Source organism: Carya illinoinensis, chromosome 8 (genome assembly GCF_018687715.1).
Source record: "Carya illinoinensis cultivar Pawnee chromosome 8, C.illinoinensisPawnee_v1, whole genome shotgun sequence".
NCBI classification, from domain to species: domain Eukaryota; kingdom Viridiplantae; phylum Streptophyta; class Magnoliopsida; order Fagales; family Juglandaceae; genus Carya; species Carya illinoinensis.
The window spans coordinates 22,176,669-22,196,965 of record NC_056759.1 but is presented as its reverse complement, the minus strand read 5'-3'; the positions used below and the strand labels follow the sequence as shown (position 1 = coordinate 22,196,965).

The 20,297-nt window shown below is 35.4% G+C and overlaps 1 protein-coding gene across 1 annotated transcript; it reads left to right on the top strand.

The window, feature by feature from the left end:
• The first annotated feature begins 12,415 nt into the window (after positions 1 to 12,415).
• On the top strand, positions 12,416 to 19,902 carry LOC122318788 (probable UDP-arabinopyranose mutase 5). Its single transcript, XM_043136414.1, has 3 exons — positions 12,416 to 12,691; positions 18,293 to 18,422; positions 18,654 to 19,902. Exons 1-3 carry the CDS (start codon positions 12,578 to 12,580, stop codon positions 19,697 to 19,699), a joined length of 1,290 nt encoding a protein of 429 aa, XP_042992348.1. The 5' UTR covers positions 12,416 to 12,577; the 3' UTR covers positions 19,700 to 19,902.
• The last annotated feature ends 395 nt before the right edge of the window (positions 19,903 to 20,297 follow it).

Genomic DNA, 20,297 nt, shown 5'->3' with positions numbered 1-20,297 from the left:
TACCAAAATCTTGAGTCTAGTTTCATCTCGTTTTCAGTATAGCAGTCCATCCTCCCAGGCTTCAGTTATATTTTGGAGGATCCCACGGCAACAAAAAAATAAAATAAAATGAAAACACAAAGGCATCATCAGTACCTAGGTCTTGTATATCTTCTATACATAATCCCAATCCTACAATTTATACATATTTTTTTAAATCAATGGAGTACACACATTATCTATTGTGGCTTGAACTGTCAATTTCAGTCTTCATCCTCATTGCTAGAACTCTTATGGTCAGAAGATGCCCCTTTCAATCACTCAAATATCTCCTCCAGAGACTGATTGCATGACTGATATCACAAGGGATGAAAGCATGCAAAATTCCATGAGAAAAACCAATTGTCCCTGAGAATATGAGAAATGTTCTTGATATAGTGATAAAGTGTTAGAATTGTATAATTAAGTTGCTTAAATGAGTAATTTATTTTATCAAATGAGAATTGAATACTTAATATTCTAATATTGAATGTCAAATTAATTGATGCCACTATTTTACACATAAAGTTCTATATTTGCCTTTGAAAGAAATATACTTTTAATGTGCTGCAAGGCACTTATAAAAATAATAGAAGAGCAATCCAATGGCTTATTAAAAAAAAGATATTCTTGAAAAGCCTCAACAAATTATGTGGGATTATGCTTGGAAATTGGAGTGCTCTGATGAAAGGGAGAGGCAGATCGTGCTATGGGCTGGAAGGGAAAAGACAAAAAAAATAATATAGAGCACGCGAGGTGCTGCTGCAGAACGTGTGCGCAGGCGTGAAAAAGGGCAGATCACGCAGGGTTGAGTTTTTACTTCACCAGACAGAGGGCTGGGATTCAATTTAATTTTTTTTTTTTGTTTTATTCGGTTGAGTTGGCGTCGAACTCGTGAGAGGTTTATTTTTTTCATTTTATTTTTTTGGTTTTTCCATTTTTGTTTTTTCGTTTGGGGGCATTCTATCATTATTTTCATTTTCTTTCTTGTTTTTACTTTTTAGTTGAGTAGAGTCGCGGTCGGTTTCTTTTATCATTTTTCTTAGTGGAGTCTTCACGTCTTGGGGTTTTAGGTCCCAGGCCTTAGGGAGGCAGCTGCTTTTATTTTTTTCTTTTGCTGTTGTTTTTACGTTTTGAGTATCTTGGTTCTTAGTTTGGTTCAGACGGCGTGGGTTTTATTCTCTTGGCGTCGGTTGGGTTTTTCCAGGTCTTGGGATTTTTTCAGTTGGTTTTATTTTTTTTGCTTTGCATTTCCATTCCAGACTTTTCGATCAATATTGGCTATTCGGATTTGATCATTTGTCTGCAATACTAATTTTCGGCATTTTGATTATTCTTTTGCATTTATTTTTATACAACAACTTAAAATATTAGGATTCATTATTTTTGGACATTTTGTTAATTTAGAAATGATATGCTAGATTTTTAGCTTGGGATTCAATGAGTAACTCATGACTATTTTGAGTTTGATTTTCTTCAAGATTATAGAATTTTGAATGATTAGCTTGATAGATTGTATTTCATTTTGCCTATGAGAAGGATTAAAATTCTATGTTCTTGAACTTAATCAATCGTAGACATAAAGGCACGATTGATGCTTGAACTTGTAACAAGACTTTGATGGCTTTCTTTCACTTTTACACTTGCTATAAAATCTGTCAAGCACCTTGATTATATTGAAAAACGTGCTTATTGTTTTATTAACCGACCATAACTTCTAGGAATGAGAGCATAGTTGAGAGAATATGAAATTAGAAGAAAATCCAACTTCAAATTAGAAATGGGCGAAAATTGCATCCCAAGTATTTGTTTTATTGTTTTTTATAAGTTTAATTCAACTTCTACATATTTTCCTTAAATCTCTTGGTTCTTGATAATTTTAGAAATATAGATTCACATTTATTTTCATCTTTCATAGTCGATACATCTTTTACAAAAAAAAATATCACAAATGTTTTGATAACCCTTTGTATTTGTGGAATACGATCCTGGACTTATCCTAGATACAACTTGACACTTCTACACTTGGAAGCATATTCAAGACCGAGTCATATAGCATGGCCAAAACATGCATGTATAATTGTAGAAGATGAAGCAAGAAATAGCAAACAAGGAAAAGAAAAACAGTTTACTAGAAGTGAAAGTGTCTATAGAAACAGTTACCTGTTGCACTCCATTCCATCATAAAATTGAATGTGTATAAAACAATCCAAGAATAAAGTCAATTTAAACTTTCATAAATTACTAAGCATTATAACTGTTGAGTAAATATGTATGAGATTATTTCAAATCATTGAAGTTTGTATTTTTTTTTATTGAATATTATGTTTTGAAATTATGGAATATAAAGTAAGTTCAGGGAAACTCAATGGGAACATTAGAAATCAATTATTAATTTTCACAAAGTCACTGAGATACTAAGTTACTAACTATGAAAACTTGATTTGGGATTTTAAGGTATAATCAGGTCCCACTTTAAGGATAAGGGATTCTCCCACTTTAAGGATAAGGGATTCTAACAGGAAAAAAAGGGTTAATTAATTTATTTATTTTTTAAAAGAAAGAAAAAAGAGAAAAACTTGATGATTACGTCATGTTCAAGCTCCACTTTAGAAATTAATAGAAGATTCGTGGTTTAATGAATAGAAATGAAAACAATACCAGAATAATTTTTTCAACAAAACTAGATCGAAACTGGTTGTGTGTGGATTTTAGTTGTGTTTTTCAACAAAACTCAGCCGATTACTCATCATCCTAATGCCCCCTTTCAGCCCCAGAGTTAAATAAACACAAACATAATGCGTTAAACACAAACACAAAAATCTCTATACAAACAGAGAGACCCACTTCCTCAGATCTCTATACCCACTTTCTCTATATAATTAAGCTACTTATTCACAATATTTCAAAAAGAACACCCAAAAACTTGAGTCTTTGAAGTCAACCCATGACACAGATTGCCTCTTCAAAGTATATATTAACTCTTAATGGCCAGGCCCCAAGTTGGCCACACGCCTATCTACATTCATCAAGTAAACAACAGTTTTCCAGTTGAAGACGCGAATAAGACCAAGAAATCTTAAATAATTGCAGTTTACTCTGTTATACATAACCTGACTACCCTCCCAGAAATATCTGGAAAACTAACAATCGCCCTTGTCTTTTCCCAGTGGATGCCTATACAGAGAACCCTGCAATATTCATGCAACAGAAAAATACCCATCAACCATCATCTAAAAATAATTAAAAAATCACAAAATTTCAAATGCACTGCCCATGAAATCTTTATAAGGAAAACTAAAAAGTTTTCATGAAAATGCGAATAACTAGTGTGGTGGCTTCAAAAGACTGAGACGTACAAAAATGCAATATTGAGAAAAACCAAGCTAGAACCAATCTAAATATCCTTTATAAGAGGCATAGTAAAAGAGGATAAAAACAACGGTAGAAAGGAAAACGATTTATCAAAGCAACAACAAAGCATATAATCAATGTTTTGAATACCGTTTCGGTGGCCATTTCAGTTAAGGCATTTAAACGAAATATTTCAGTATCAGTATCGTTTTAGATACGTTTCGGGATAATCTATATATAATAAATTAATTATATATGTATAAATTATATTTCAAAATAATATCAATGCAAGTCTTAAAAAATTAAAACACATATTTATAAACCTTAATAATACTTCTAAGTTAAGAAAATAGTCTTCAGATGTGAGAATTTGAGTAAAAATTATGAAAAAAAATCAGAATTTTTACATTAATTACAAAAAGAACCTATTTCTGGCCGATATTGGTATGACTTGTACACCAAAAACCGGCCAGTATTAACCAAAACGCATTGATATGACTGGTACACAAAAAACCGGCCAGTATTAACCAAAACGCATTGATACGGCCGGTATTTGACCCAATATGAAATAGATGCATTTTCTGTACTAGTCATTATTCTGGTATGAGAAATACCTGTCATACCGGCGTATACGGTACGAAATTCAAAACATTATATATAATCTCACGTAACCCATCAAACCCACAAACTATAGCAAATCAACCCACCCATCGGAGCTCATATATAGCTATAATGCATTAAATGGTAATTATTATTTTACACAAATCGAAGCCAAAACAAATATAAAAACAATTGATCGATCACTCAAAAGAATAAGAAGCGTTTTGAAGAATAAAACTGAAATTTACCTTTAAGAGAGAGCGAAGAAACCCTTATGCCTAAGAAAATGCCATCAAAGAAAACGGAAACCTCGTCCTGCAGAGAGAGAGAGAGAGAGAGAGAGAGAGAGAGAGAGAGAGAGAGAGAGAGAGAGAGAGGGGGGGAATGTCGAGAGAAAGAGAAAAAGTACTAGATCCAAGGGGCTTTGGCGGTGACAGAAACCGACTGTGTAGTCATTGGTGACGATGAATTGAGCTACGAGCAAACGTTAGGGTTTCAGGAGAGAGAGAGAGAGAGAGAGAGAGAGAGAGAGAGAGAGAGAGAGAGAGAGAGAGAGAGAGAGAGAGAGAGTAAAATGAAGTTAGGTGATATAAACCCTTGAGATTGAAATCCCTTGAACCCACAATCAAATTAAAAACTTACTAAAGAAAGCCAAAAAGATCTAAACCCGTTGAAATCTTGTTTCAAGAACCTAGATTTGGTAAGAACACCACAAAAGTTTTTTCCTTGATAAGTTTGTAGTTCAATTAAGAACAAATAGAGAAAATTAAAAAGTTCTCTGAAATTTCATTTAATATTAAAACTTGTGTAAAATGCTCTTCCAAGGCTCTTTTTAATGACTCCTTAAAACCCTAAGCCGACTAACATGAAACTCTAGGCCAACTAAGACCTTCATTAATTAAAAGATATGGGTTGAAACATCTTTAAGTCCAAAACATCCCCTATAGCTAATGAAAGAAGTCCACTTAAATTTGGAAATATAAAATAGGCCCACATGCTTGTACTTATTAAAATAAAGAGTCTACACTAAACTTTAGGCTATGCTGGTCCTCTCTGTAGCTTGTATCACATGGATTAAAATTGGTTTGTCTTCTTTCAAACTCATCTTGAATGTTGGGATCTTGTTTAATAAATTTGCAAACTTGGCCTAAGTAGATTGCACCAATCCTTGTATTGTTTCATTGATCTTCTTAGCTCTTAACATTATAATTGGCTCATTTGGGACTTGCAAGGAATCTTTAAAATTCGGTCTACCATGGTGCCCATCATTAGGATTTCGTTGGGCACACTGAAGTTTTGAAGGAAATTGAAATTTGAAATGCTGATGCACAAAATGCATGGTAACGGGTTATGGATATCCGGTTATATAATCGGTTTGGAATCTGTAACCGGCTATTTTATCTAGGTGGATAACCACGCGGATTAATCTGGGTTCAGAATTGGATCCAAAAAGAATTCAGCTTGGAAGCACACCTCTAGTTACAGTTCACCTACCAGTTTAATAGTTTAAAATCAAGGTGTTCATGATTATGGTTAATTATTTTCCTTTTTCCTTCTATCATAGTATGATGAAAACACTTGAAAGGTACCAAAAGTGCAGTTATAGTGCATTAGAAGCTAGCCAACTAGTCAAGGAGACATAGGTATATTTTTGTCCATGCATTCTATAGTGAGACATCCTAAATGTCTCATATATGTTAAGCACACACTGTAAAATTAAAATTTCCATGAGATTTTCATGCTTCTTAAAACTACTATGTTTCGAGGCTAATAAGGATGTTTGAACTTCAATAGGGCTTGATTCTAGCTTCTGAGATTAGTATGTGTTGGGTTGCATGTGGAGACTGGTTTGTAAGTAGAAAATTGAGAAACAAAGAGTTCGTTTGGTGTCACTTGACATGGTGCTCAAGCGTACCTCAACCCATGAGTTTGCTTGAGGAGCACTCAATAGTGGGCTCAAGCGCGACACAAACCCTAGTGTTTGCTCGAGTCATGCTCGACACCAGACTGAAGCCAATGTTCATTGGTTGTTCACTCAAAGCGCGCTCGGCCGCTCGAGCGAAGAACGTATTTTTTGCCAAATTAGGATTTCCAGTGCCGGTTACTATAAATATGTTATATTTTACTTGTTTTGTATGACTTTCAGCATATTTTGAGAGAGAATAATTATCAAGTAAGTGCATATCGTGTGAGAGAGAAAAAGTTCTAGAGAGTGTAAGTTGAGATTAAGTAATTGTAATCTCATCTGGTTAATAAGAATTCTGCAGCTTTGTAAACGTAGGCAATTTGCTGAACTATGTATATTGTGTGTCGTGTTCTTGATCGTGCTTACTTTTACTTTAGTTTGCCATAATCGGTGTGTGTGTCTTTTGCACAACAACTGGTATCAAGAGCTAAGGTCGAATCTAAAGGAGAAGGATGGCTGGACTGATGGGAACCAAGGCAGGCCTACTCTTAAAGATCCTTTGCAAGTTCTAGATGGGCCAATTACATGATCGAGAGCCAAGAAGATCAAGGAAGCAATGCAAGAATTAGTACAAACCACTTGGGAAGAAGCTAGCAAGAGCCCAACACTCAAGATGGGCTTGAAAGAAGAAGAACCAGCTTTGATCCACTTGATCCAAGCTGTGGAAGACTTGACTTAGAAATATGGCCTTTAGATATTAAGGTTTTCAATTTGTTTAAAGGATTTTTATTATTAGTTTTGAATAAGTGAACTTGAGGATGCTTAACCCACATATGTCTTACTTATTTGAACTAGGGTTTAGAAGTACTGTAGCATGACACTGTTCACGCTACAGTACCGCGGCTACTGTTCACTAAGGGCATTTTTGAGAGAAAGGGTATCAAATTTTAGTCTAGGATTTTATCATGTTTTGGGGAGGGTATTTAGAGGATGTAACCAGTCATTTCAAGGCAGACATTTTATTTCGAATTTTAATTGTGAGTGAGTTTTCTCCTCTTGTTCTTAATTGAACTCTTGAACTTATTATCAAAGGTAAATCACAACCTTTGTGACATTCCTCCTCATAATTTAGGTTCTTGAGATGGGATTTCAACGGGTCTAGATTTTGACATAATCTAGGTTCTTGAAACGAGTTCTCAACGGGTCTAAATTCTCCATCTATAGACTTGAGTTTGGCATTCTTGGGTGAGTTTTCAAATTGATTGTGGGTTCAAGGGATTCTCTTCCCGCGGGTTCATATCATGGACATAAAGTGAAAGCACCCGGGATCGAGAAGTTCAACAACACTAATTTTGAGTACTGGAAGATGTAGATCGAGGACTATCTCTATGGGAAGATGCTCCATCTTCCACTATTGGAAAAGAAGCTAGAGAGCATGGATAATGCTGAGTGGACCCTATTAGATCGACAAGTTCTGGGGATTGTTTGGCTGACCTTGTCCAAAACAGTGATGCACAATGTCAGTAAGGAGGGAACCACGGCGAATCTCATGACGACTTTGTCAGGTATGTATGAAAATACGTCAATGAATAATAAAGTGCACCTGATGAAAAAATTGTTCAATTTGATGATGTTAAAAGGTATGTCTATGACCCAACACTTGAATGAATTAAATACCATCACAAATCAATGTCTTATGTAGGGATTGAGTTTGATAATGAAATCGGAGCATTGATTCTGTTAGTATCATTGCCAAATAGTTGGGAGGCTATGAAGATGGTTGTGAATAGTTTAGCCAGCAAGACGACGTACGTGACATGATCAGCCAGCTGTGAGTAGTTCAACCAGCCGACAATTCATAAACTTCAAAAATTCATCGTTAATTAGTTAAAATTAAGAGTAAAGGAGAATGGCAACAATATAGGCAAGTGTGTATTTCATATGATAAATATTTTAGCCACAAAGATACTAAAAGAGCATTCACAAATTGATGTTACTTGATATAGTACGTCAAATTATAAAGTTACTTTTAATATAAAGTAGATCTAGTTGATTATATAAAATCACGTCAATTTTCTTCTTTCTTCTAGGAAATAAAAATATGAAAGAGTTCATAAGCTAAAGTTGCTTGCTTTATCAGGTCCCAAGAGTACATTTGGAGTGATTTAATGAAACAGAGCATCAAGAGCAGTCAAAGCTCAAACAGAGTATTAAGAATAGAAGTAGATAATGAAACAACTCCTAGACCCCTAAAAATTCAATATATTGTTGCCAATCTTTTGAGTTAAATGGAAGATTGGCAACAATATATGACACATTTGTTAAAGAATTCTTCAACATTAGACCAAACAAACCACTCATCTTTGATTTACCATTTTTTTATTATATTTTTCTAATAAATCAAATATAATAAACTGAACGAAAAAAATCGTAAAGCCTAGAAATCCTGGCAGCCATTTAGTCATAAGAATCAATCCAAAGCTAAAAAAATTTCTCCCAAGCAGACAAAAATAATTAAAAAAAAAACAAGAATTAATCCACAAAATTATTAAAAAAAACAAGTCAAAAATTAGGGGGGAGAGAGAGTAGACAGTTACCAGAAAATAAAGGGAGAGAGAGAATAAGTAGGAGGGAGCAACCTCGGTTAACCCGGTCCGTAGAGGCATTGTCGATAGATGAGCTTTTCAATTGAGGCAATTTGACCGATAGCTTAGAGCATTGGCATTGGATTGGCTATCTTCGAAAAATATATAACTTTTTAACTTTTACCTAATCATTCAATACTTAAAATTTATATTGGATTACCATCACGTTCTTTATAATAATAAAATATTATTATTTTTTATTATTTATATTTATTTAATTAATTATTATTTTTTAATTACTTTTTTATTTTATTTTCCTAATCTTCAATAACCTTCAACAATTATATTCATTTTCATTTTCACAATCCAACAATCTATAATATAATAATCTTATATGTGCATAGATGATAAAATCTCATATGTAAATAAAAATTCCATATGTATAATCCATAAAAAATTAAAATCTCATATCTATAATATAATAATCTCAAAATATAACAAAATAACATATGAGAAAATCACATGATTACAAGCATATAACAAAATAACAGCCCAACAGATCTACATGTGGCAATAGTTGTTGCCCAAAATAATAGCCCAACAGAACAAAGGCCAATATCTATACAATCCAACAGCCCAAAATAACAAAAAGCCACAAAATAGCATTTGCAATAATTGATGCCTAGCCACATATATTTCAACTGCATGTGGCTGCCCAGCTACTAAAACGAATTGTAAACTGTTTAATTATAATATTAAGTAGATAAGAACAGGTTGAGACGGAGATGACTACACATCTTCAAATTCAAAAGATGGAGAGAATGAAACACAGTTAGGTAATAAATTAATAAACTGTCTCTTTTTATCTGTCACCCTAAAGAGAGTGAATATGTTTTGTGAACTTCTTTCTCTTAGATGAATACTTGATATTTGTATTTGAGACTGTTAAAAAGTTTCAGTGACATCCACTAAAATCAGTACTTGGATATAGTTTTGAAGATCTGGGTTGAAAACGATTTGATATCTTTACACCCTTTTTCTACACCATTCAATCAAATGCAGAACATTTCAAGTTTTAGTTAGTTTTTTTTTTTCAAGGTTTCCTGTCTCCTGATCAGCTTCTTTTTGGTAAAAACCAGAGTAAAATGTCACCAAACAAACCCAAACAACATCAACAAAATCAAGGCTAGGGATTCAGATTTTACTGTGTTTTTGAAACTTATTACTGGAGAGAAGCTGTCTCGGTGCTGTGCTGGAGAGAAGGAAGTGAAAATGGAAGAATAAGAGCCGTGGGAAAGAAAGGGGAGAAAAAATAATAATAAATGAAAAAAAAAACCAGAGTAAAATGTCAAATGTCACCAAACAACATCAACAAAATCAAACCCAAACAACAAAATTAAGGTAAAATCAAGGCTAGGGTTTTCGGATTTTATCGTGTTGTTGAAACTCAGTGCTAGAGAGAAGCTGTTGGGTGCCGTGCTGGAGAGAAGGAAGTGAAAAGGGAAGAAGAAAAGTCGTAAGAGAGAAAGAGGGAAGAAGAGAAAAAACATAAAAAAAACTAGATGAAGAGAAAGAAGAAAGAGATGTAGAAGAGGCAAGAAGAAGAGAAAGGATAGATGCGAGAGATACAGAGTCAAAATTAATAAAAAATGCATTTAGACTTACTATAGGATTTTTCATCTTTGAAAAAAAAAATAAAATTATTGTATCTCATAATTTATATGAAATGGGTTTAGCTAATTCAATGTGGGCCAATTATTGATAAAATCAGTTAAGTTTGAAGAAGAAAAGTACTTTGAAGACGCTGATGCGGATGCTCTTAAGGATGTTTGGACACAGACTGAGATGTAAAATTTTCAAAATTTTTGTAACTTTTCATAATTTTATTTTTAAAGATCACTAAAATAAAAACATTTTTTAATTTCAAATATTTAACTTTCTTATATAATAATTACCTAATCCGTATAAGTTTTTCAAACTTTAAAATAAAAATTATATTAAAAAATAATATTCAAACAATTTTTTAATTTTTTAATCAAATTTTTCTCTTATTTTTTTAAAACTTAATAAAACATTTTAATTGAATCTGTTTTATTAATATTTACATAATTCTCAAATACTCCAAATATCCAAATCAAGCCTTGGTAATAAGTTAGTACAAGAATGGAGGAGAAATTGGAAAAAAAGAATTGAGCCTAAAGAGAAAATAAGAGAAACGAGCTTGACATTAGGTCTCCGTGTATGGAGCTGAAACGGGGCAAGAGTTGAGAGACATAGAAAATCATTATTCCGTTCTATAGTACGCTTAACCACACCTGCGAACCTGCAATTTTGTTTTACAGGTACCTCACGTGACTATGGTGAGATTTATGTGATGCACACCACACAGGTGATATCCCTTCCGTTATGTGGAACATTGTGCACTCGTAGACCCAACATATGTTTATGAAATAATCACAACGGAAAGGTTTAGGATGCATGTCGTGACTAAAAATAACAGTATCAAATAAATAAAATTTAATTCATCAAATTATCTATAAGTCACATCACCACCACCATAGTTAGGACATTACAAATTAAATACTATAGGATAATAATAACTCAAACAGGGACTAGCCCCAATACTAATCCACAGGCTACACTAGACGTTCCTCTTGCTCGTAATCCACCTTAATTCCTACATTTGTATCAAACTCTATATTTTTGAGGAGCGAAACCATAGTGGGACAATCATGCTAAGATTTCAAGAAAATTTCAATAAGTTAAATCTTAGGATAAAAGTAATAATGTAAGTAATTGGCGATGAATATAATAATCAGAAACTTAAAAGTTAATAAAACAAAATCATACACACTGGCAATTAAAGTAATAATAGTTCACGTAAAAGTTACCGAGCATCCAATACTCAAAATATCACATATGAATTTAATTAAAAGATATATAATCCTCTCACTTGCATCTTACTGTATATGATGTGACATATTTATTATTATTTGATGATAAATAAATATGTAATAAATGATTATTTAATGATAGTAAATGTGTTACATTTTACTTAACAGGATACAAGTGAGATGATAGTATGGTGTATAGAATCTTCTAAAAATTATTATTGTATAGTTTAAATCAACGAAAATGCTTTTTTAACCTTGTAAATTATGACAATTCTAATTTTACCTTTCTTTTTGTATTTAATCATGGTTTTGCCATTAACTTTAACTTATCTGCATTTTGACCACTAACTTTACTAAAATTATATTTAAACCTTATTTTAGCCATTTTCTTCGTAAATTAAAGCAATTAGGTTGGAACAAAAAAGACACGAGACATGACTTTTGTGCACAAAGTCTCTCCCCTTGGACATGTGTCCAATCAAGAGAGATTGGACCTCTTTACTGGGGGCCAGCCCATATTTATTTGTTGTCTGAAAAGGAAACTGACCTGGGGGGCCAGCCCTAATTTGTTTTAAGGGGCTGCCGCCTGGAATGTCCCGGCCATTTCCTGTCATGTTTTTATAAATTCTACAAACTTTTATTAACATTAGTTTAATATATATAATATTAATATATATATATATATATATTTACATAAAATTAAGACTATCTACTTCCGTTTTCTTTTATTTTTCACAAAATAAATATAGAAATCTGCTTGATTATATATATAAAATTAGATAAAAATTGAATAAAATCTTATTTTTTAAAATGATTTAAAATTTAAAAGAAATAAAATTATTTATTATATTTTATTTAAAATTTTAAAATAATTATAATAATTAAATAAAATGAGAAAAAATAATTTACGAAAACGAGAGAAGCGTTAGATAATCATTGGATATCAAATAATCTCAATTGCGTGTAAGAAAAAGAAAAAGAAAAAGAGAAAAATGGATATGCTTGTACACGTGCAGAAAGACACACGTACTGGTACATACGCGAAGGATGAATCGGTCCTCCTGTTGACGGAGAAAACGCAGTACATAAAGGATCTGCAGACCGCAATTTATGGACAAAAGAGTTGCTCCAATTTTCTCTCGGTCATCGTCTCCGCTTTCCAGAGTGAGAAAGAAATAGATTTATTTCAGATAGCCATCATTATTAATGCGTGTGTATGAATGAGAACACCGCCATCGCTGCTATCTCTCACAGTTGAGTCAGCGCTTCACAACCTCTCCAACATCTCCGATCTCTCTCCTCTCCCGGATCACATCCTCCTCGACCTCTTCCTGGTGCGCTCTCTCTCTCTCTCTCTCTCTCTCTCTCTCTCTGTGCACCCCCTTTTCTCTGTGTGTTAATTTGCACCTTGGCTTTGGGTTGTAATTCACTGTGTTCTTTTACCCAAATGGCACTGGACACTACTCTAGGAGTCAGGAGTGCGTTGGTTTCTGTCTTTGAGTGACAGGGAAATCTTAATTAAGTATAAATTAGGTAGGCTTCTTTTGGATTTTGTTGATGCTCAGATGGTTAGATATATTTCTGACGCATCTTAATATTGCTTGTTAACAATAAAACTACTTGTTACTTTCTGAAAGTAACTAATTCCAGGATGAGGCCATTCTGGATTAGACCATTCCATTATGGGACTAAATCATCCGTTTCTTGTTTATGTTCCGTTCTTTTAAGCTATGTCGTTTCCGGCGGTGGAACCAGACATTTTTCTGCGGGGGGAGGGCCAACTTTCGAACATGCCAAAGTCCTGTGTCCTCATGGGCATTACCCCAGCCTCCAAAATGGAGGTCTGGAGCTCGAAACCTCCCTCCCCAAATGTATCAAATATATATATATATATAAATCTCAAGTGTAATATCACGGCGAATCGTTTAAATCATAACTATCTATAAAAGTTTCTTCTCGGTAAAATAATCTTTGAATAAAGCTTTTATTTCAAAGAAAAAAAATCTATAATTTGCCATATACATGGGGAAATAAAATTATAAAAAACAAAACTAGCATCTCCTTTAAATTTCTTATGAAAGTCTTTCATGAAATATTCTTGATCCATTATCGTTTTTGTAATGATATTTTTATAAATTTATCAAAAAAAATAAATAGGGTTCGAAGTCTGTCTAAGTTGCTGGCAGCAAACCTTAAATTTTGGTGCTACAATGAGTTGAGTGGTTTCTCACCTTCAAGGTCTCGGTAAGCACTGGCCATCAAGGAGGAGTGTAACACCCCCTCCCTGTTGGTTAGGAGCGTTATGTACTTTCGTAACTGTGCTTGGTAAGGAGGCTCAACATAATAAAAGCACCTAATTTATCGGAAATAAATTCCAAAAATAGCATAAAAATTAGTCTCCTAGCAAGAAAATTTAAAACTGATATTTTTGTGGGAAAAAAAACTCATTTTCTAAGTCTGAAAATCCCTTGACACATGATCTATGCCCAGCCATCAGCTCACCAACACATCTTCTTTACCTGGACATTTTAAAAACATAAAAAAAAAAAAAAAAAAAAAACAAATAAACAACCAAAATGGTCAAATACTCAATAAGTAGTACATCACACTGTAAATATAATAAGCACAGGGCTTTCTTGAAAAGTGTCCATACTTAATGCTAAATACTTGTACTAACATAAACATGTAACATGCATTGTGCATAACTCATTAAACTTGTCTTTCCCTTTCTTTAATGGCTAGTACACCTTAACTCCTGTGTGCAGAGTTGCACACCAGATCCACTACCTGTGGCCACAAGGGGAGCTGCTTAACTTATCATAACATCTATGGTGGACCACGCTTAGGTCCGTAGCTTGCACATTCACCCATAACTGCATCACTTATAGCCATTCTTAAAGCTTATTTCATAACTTATCTTTTCTCTTTGTTATCATGATGCATGTAGAGCACATAATGACATAGCTTATTGTAATCATAAATGGAAACATATTATGATGCATGTCAAACATATAGTAACATAACTTTTAAACTCACTTTCATCATATCATAGCTAGGTACATATAAACGTATAAAGGAGCTTTCAATAAAGGGCCATACATACATAATACTTCAAAAAAAGAAAAAAAGAAAAAACCGAAACTGCTTACCATACATGCAAGGGTATGATCATACTACTTACCTCTTTTCTTTTTTCGATAACAAACACATCAATAATCACGCTGGAAAAGGGTTGGACTTGATAGGCTGAGGCTGGTTCTTTTTTCAATCTCCTGAAATTGGAACAGTTATCTAATGTTAGGGATTTGTCTTCTTGAAGAACATTGCAGGGGATTGCTATAAAAACTTCCAGACTTGCAGCAGCCTCTGTTTTTTCTAATTTTCGGGCCGTAAATTAGAAAACCTAATAATAGGGCTGTACGAATTTAAGTCAGTTTGTTTTGAAAAGGGGTTCTAAGAATCCTAATGGCTAGAAGTTCTAGCATAAATATGTTCCTATTTTTGGATCCATTAAGGAGTCATATAAATGGGGCTGATTTCTACTTAGGTTGTTATAGAATTCTTCTATAACAACCTAAGTGTGGATAAACTTCATTTAGAGGGTTTCTTGGCTCCTAATCTAGTTCTACCTTGTCCAGAAAGGGCTGGTTTCCAATTATCACAAATTTAACAACCAAAAATCAAATGGGCTTTGGCTAGAAAATACTTGGGCTTATCATCCATACATGGGCCTAATGGGCTGAGCCTACCCAGTTTTAGGGCATGTTTGGACACCATAAGAATTCTCAAAATTCTCAAACCTTGTGATAATTTCATTCCCAAGCATCAATCAAACACAAAACACTTCTTAAAATTTTCAACTTTTTCATCTAATCATTACCTAAGAATTATTCAAATACAAAAATCAATACAACTTTTACAAACTTCAAAACAAAAATAATATTAAAAAATTATTTTTAAACAATTTCTTAACTTTATAATATTTTTATTCAATTTTTTCTCTCTCATTTCCCAAAACCCAATAAAACATATTCACTCAAACTATTTCACTACGATTCACTAAATTCTGGGATATGCCAACTGTCCAAAATGCCCTGAATGGTCCATAATTTCATATCCAATCCTATCTCCTCACTACTAGATCCTCAAATAAAAAAGCCTAAAAAATTGGGCCCGTGGTCCAAATTTAAAAACCTAAAAAATTTGGGTTTGGATATTACAAGGAGGGTCAGAGTTCCCCTTTTTGGTGTTAGACTTGCTGTCTCAGTGGCTAATTCTGGAACTTGGTGGTGTATTTTCCAACTTCTCAGGCAAGCTAGAGTGGCAGTGACCATGTTTAATCATTTTATCTCAAATGGTCAATCATTCATTTCAGTCCATCTATTTTCTGTTTATTATGCCTTTCCTTTTCTTATCTTTCATTTATTTAATATATAGATATATAAATAGTCAGCAAACATAGAGTCCATTCCATTTTATGCATCACATTTAATAATAAGTGGGTACATGTAAAATGAGCTTAAGAATAAATTGGTCTGTACACATATATCATTTAAGACATGTACATATAATATGGTTTTCCAAAAATGACATTTCCGTACAATAAACAGTAAGGGCATGAAAGTCGTTACTTACTGGATAATATCATTTACATATATCATTTAAGACTTGGATAATATTTTCAGCATATGTAGCCCATAAATAAGCTATAAACACCACTAAACTGCATTCAGGTAACCTGTTATTACATAAACATACCACCCGTTTCTACACCTACACTTGCTTGTCCACTAATTTCTTACAAATGCAAGTACGTAGCTCAGGTCTACACTGAGAGAGAGTGCTACTATATCGAGAGGGGTGTATGGGGATCATGGTGGCTGGGTTCCTGATGGTGATGCAGCTACTGTTTGAGTCAAGGAAGGGAAGCGTGGTGTGGCACTGGTCTTGGTAGTGCATGGCTTGGACACAGGCTAAAAACTGAATGTGAAGAAAGCTTAAAGAGGGATTTGCTTCTGGTCCTTGGTGGTTCAGTTGTGGCGTTGATGAAACTTAACAAGCTACAACGGGGCTGTATGTGAAGCTGGGCTTCGGTGGCAGGTTCTTGGGAACACATATGACGTGAAGGGTGTGTGGAGGCTTGGTTGTACGTGCATGGGTGGTTGCTAGATGACCTGGTCAGCGTCTTCTATGCAGGTTCCTGGTGGCTCCCAGTGGTTTCCGCTTTGGTGCAATGATTGAGACGGGTCAATGGGGTTGGTTTGCATGGCGAAAACAGTGGAGAGAAAGAGATTGAGACAGACTTGAGAGGCGCTTACTCACCAGCATTTTCTGTGAGGTTTGGAAGTGGAACCGGTGGCTGGTTGATCTCCTCCATGTAGGGCACTGCTTTGGTTGTGGTACGGCTTTATGGTAAGGAGTGGCAAGGTAGAGAGCAGGCCATGAGAGGTCTCACGGTGGCTTTGGCGTGTGATCCTAGGGGAAAATAGGAAATGTTGAGTTTATGGGGAGGACCTTATCTTTTACATGGCTTGGCCATGGGCTTGTCCTGGGCGTGAGGCAGCGGTTTGCCTGTGTCTGTGGCATTGCAGCGAGCTCATCTGTGGGACTGGTTTGCTGCTGCGGGGCCAAGAAACAGAGCTGAACGTGGGAGAGATGCAGTGGCAGTGAGGTGTGGCTTGAAGCAGGAAGAGAGACATGAGGGAACTGGGCATTCACGGTGTTTGAGGGACTGATCATGGGAGCTTGGACTTCTGCTGCTGGTGTCTTGAGGCTGAGAGAGGGAATTGACTTGAAGGGCTTGGGGAAAACATAGGCTGGCCGAATCTGATGAAGGTGCACTCAGATTACCACGCTTGGGGAAAGGAGAGGACATGGAGTTTACGTGCATGTTAGGGCTTGGAGAGGGGCTGGTTTTTCAGACATGTTTGGGTTTTATTTGAAGCGAGAAACGGGTCCGGTAACTTTGGATGGTTCTCCTTGAGCCATGTATGGGCTTGCAGAAATCTTTGGGCTTAGCCGTGGGCTGAGCCACCTAATGAGCCTAACTAAATTCTTAGACTTGCCTATATTATCGTGGGCCAAGTCATTTAATAAATTCTAATGGGCCAGACTTACAAATTCAAAATAAACCAGCTCCCCCAATAAATATCTATGGGGCATTTAAATAATTGTGGTCCATTTTAATCAAATTATTGGGCGCGCGAAAGATACTTAGCCAATCATTATAACTTAGGCCCGTCGGTCTATCCAAACTATCCGATAAAACATAAACTAGGCTTACCTAAAATGTGGACCCGTTAATACCATCCAACATCATCCACTAAGCATTAATGGAAGCTCTTGGGCTTATGTACCCAATAAGAATTCTTAGCCAACCTCAAAAAATTTAGATCCCAGGGCTTATCCAATATGGCCTAATAAACTTAATTTGAGCCCAATAAAACTATCCTTATTCCGTCCCTAATGAGCTCCAGGCTGTTACAACTTTAAGGCATCCTATGGAATTTGACTAAATCATCCAGCTGTAACATGCCATTGCAGACACATTTTGAAATTTTCAGTCTTGTCACCAATAGTTCAAACAACATTCAACCTTTTTCCCATTTAGAAATAAATTAAATAATCAGAAAGTGAATGGGACTGTTATGGTAAACCGGATCTGCAAAGTTCTGATAGACCAGATCTTCTTCTTTATGTCCATGATCTTTGACTAGCTTTGATAACAGTGTGTTTTATGCTTTTGCATGATATAGTGCATATGGTTCTGGTTTGTATCCTGTGATATATAATGCATTTTGATTGCATTTTGCAGCTATAATTTGATTATTTACCTCTCTGCAGGATCATATATTGCCCTCTTCCATTTATATAGAAACTTTCTTTGGATGATTGTCAATGTCCTTACAGTAACATTTACTATTTATGATGGGCAGAGAACTTTGCAAGCTGGTAAACTGACTGAAAAAGTTTTGAAGCTCTTCCTGGCAACTGGCAATGACAAAGTCCTTTCACTGATCGAGGCTCTTAATATCCAGCACATCCTCACCCCTGTACTTCCTACCAGTAAGTCATGTCTTTTTCTTTCAATGCTCCTGTCTTTAATTTTAGCTGGGCTCAGAGCAGTTCTATTCTGATCTCCTTGGCAGGATGCTCTGAAAAATTTTAAGTTACTGTTTGCATTGCGTGAGCACATTTCAAAACATTGAGAGTCCAAACTTCAGCTACTTCAAGGAGGTCAAAAGAAGGTTTGGGTTTTGTGATCATCTGTTGATAAGGCTGGGAAGATGTCTCAAGCAAATATTGAGGACAATGAGGTTGACATTGTGATTGCGGCCCTCCACTCTGACCTGACATCATTTATGATTGAGTGGAAGCCTGTGTTTTCCCGATTCCATCTGATAATTGTAAAAGACCCAGATCTCTCTGAGGAACTCCAAATACCGGAAGGCTTCAACCTTGATGTTTATACAAAGTCTGACATAGATGGAGTTGTGGGTTCTTCCAGTTCCATTGTCTTCTCTGGATACTCCTGCAGATATTTTGGTTATCTTATATCCCAGAAGAAATATATTATTTCAGTTGATGATGATTGCATTCCAGCTAGGGACAGTTCAGGCTCTTTAGTAGATATTATTGCCCAGCATGCTGACAACCTGACTACTCCAGCCACTCCTTTCTTTTTCAATACACTCTATGATCCGTACCGTAAGGGAGCAGATTTTGTTCGTGGTTATCCATTTAGCCTGCGAAGTGGGGTTACATGTGCTTTGTCTTGTGGACTGTGGCTCAATCTGGCAGACTATGATGCACCAACACAAGCCCTCAAACCAGAACAGAGGAATACTCGATATGTGGATGCTGTTCTGACTGTGCCAGCTAGGGCTATGATGCCTGTAAGTGGAATCAACATCGCTTTTAATCGTGAGCTGGTGGGGCCTGCTTTGATCCCAGCTTTGAAATTGGCAGGGGAAGGAAAGTTGAGGTGGGAAACAGTGGAAGATATATGGTCAGGAATGTGTGTTAAGGTTATCTGTGATCACCTTGGGTTAGGTGTCAAGAGTGGATTACCTTATGTGTGGAGGAATGAAAGGGGAAATGCCATAGATAGCTTGAAGAAGGAGTGGGAAGGTATGAAGCTGATGGAAGAAGTGGTCCCTTTCTTTCAGTCAGTCAGGTTGCCGCAATCTGCCATCAAAGCTGAAGATTGTGTAGTTGAGATGGCAAAAACTGTGAAGGAGCAGCTGGGACAGTCGGATCCAATGTTTGCCCGTGCTGCCGAAGCCATGGTGGAGTGGGTCAAGCTCTGGAAGGCTGTTCGTTCGAGAGAGCTGTCCACTTGATTTTAGGAGGTATCATTGGTTAATTTGTTTTTTTTTTTTTTTTGCAGCTCTGGTTCCCTAATATTTTAAGGTTTTCGAATACATTCCTTCGCAGCTCACGGTTTACATACAATATGTGGGGAAGGAATAATTAGTTTATGTTTGGTCGGGCAGGAATTCTATTTATTTATGTTTACAACATGACTTTTGTTTGTTACTACCAATGCTTACTGTTTGGCTCTCTCTCTCTCTCTCTCTCTCTCTCTCTCTCTCTAACACGTGTGCACACATACACAATCACATTTTTATACACATTCGAAGTTCATTGAATTTCCATTTAGGGAACATGCAAACAAATAAAATTGGACAGTAAAGAGAAGTTTAGCATGGTCAGTGCAAGGTTTAATGTGTATGCAATGGTGAGAATTCTTGATTGATTCATTCAAATCGTATGGGGAACCTTGTAGAGAAAAAAGGCATTGTCATGTACTCTAATGCTTGAAATACAGAATGAAAAACAAATTAGCACTCCATTGGCAATACATGGTCTTGTACTCTCTCTCACACATACTTGCCAGTATCCATACCCACCCAAGTGATTCGATGTCGTAAATGAAGT

What these genes read in the sequence shown, in the direction of transcription:
- LOC122318788 (XM_043136414.1), top strand. Translation starts at nt 12,578, where the DNA reads ATGAGAACACCGCCATCGCTGCTATCTCTCACAGTTGAGTCAGCGCTT. An exon ending in TCCTCCTCGACCTCTTCCTG is followed by an intron (nt 12,692 to 18,292) that starts GTGCGCTCTCTC and finishes TATGATGGGCAG; the next exon opens with AGAACTTTGCAAGCTGGTAA. An exon ending in CACCCCTGTACTTCCTACCA is followed by an intron (nt 18,423 to 18,653) that starts GTAAGTCATGTC and finishes AGATGTCTCAAG; the next exon opens with CAAATATTGAGGACAATGAG.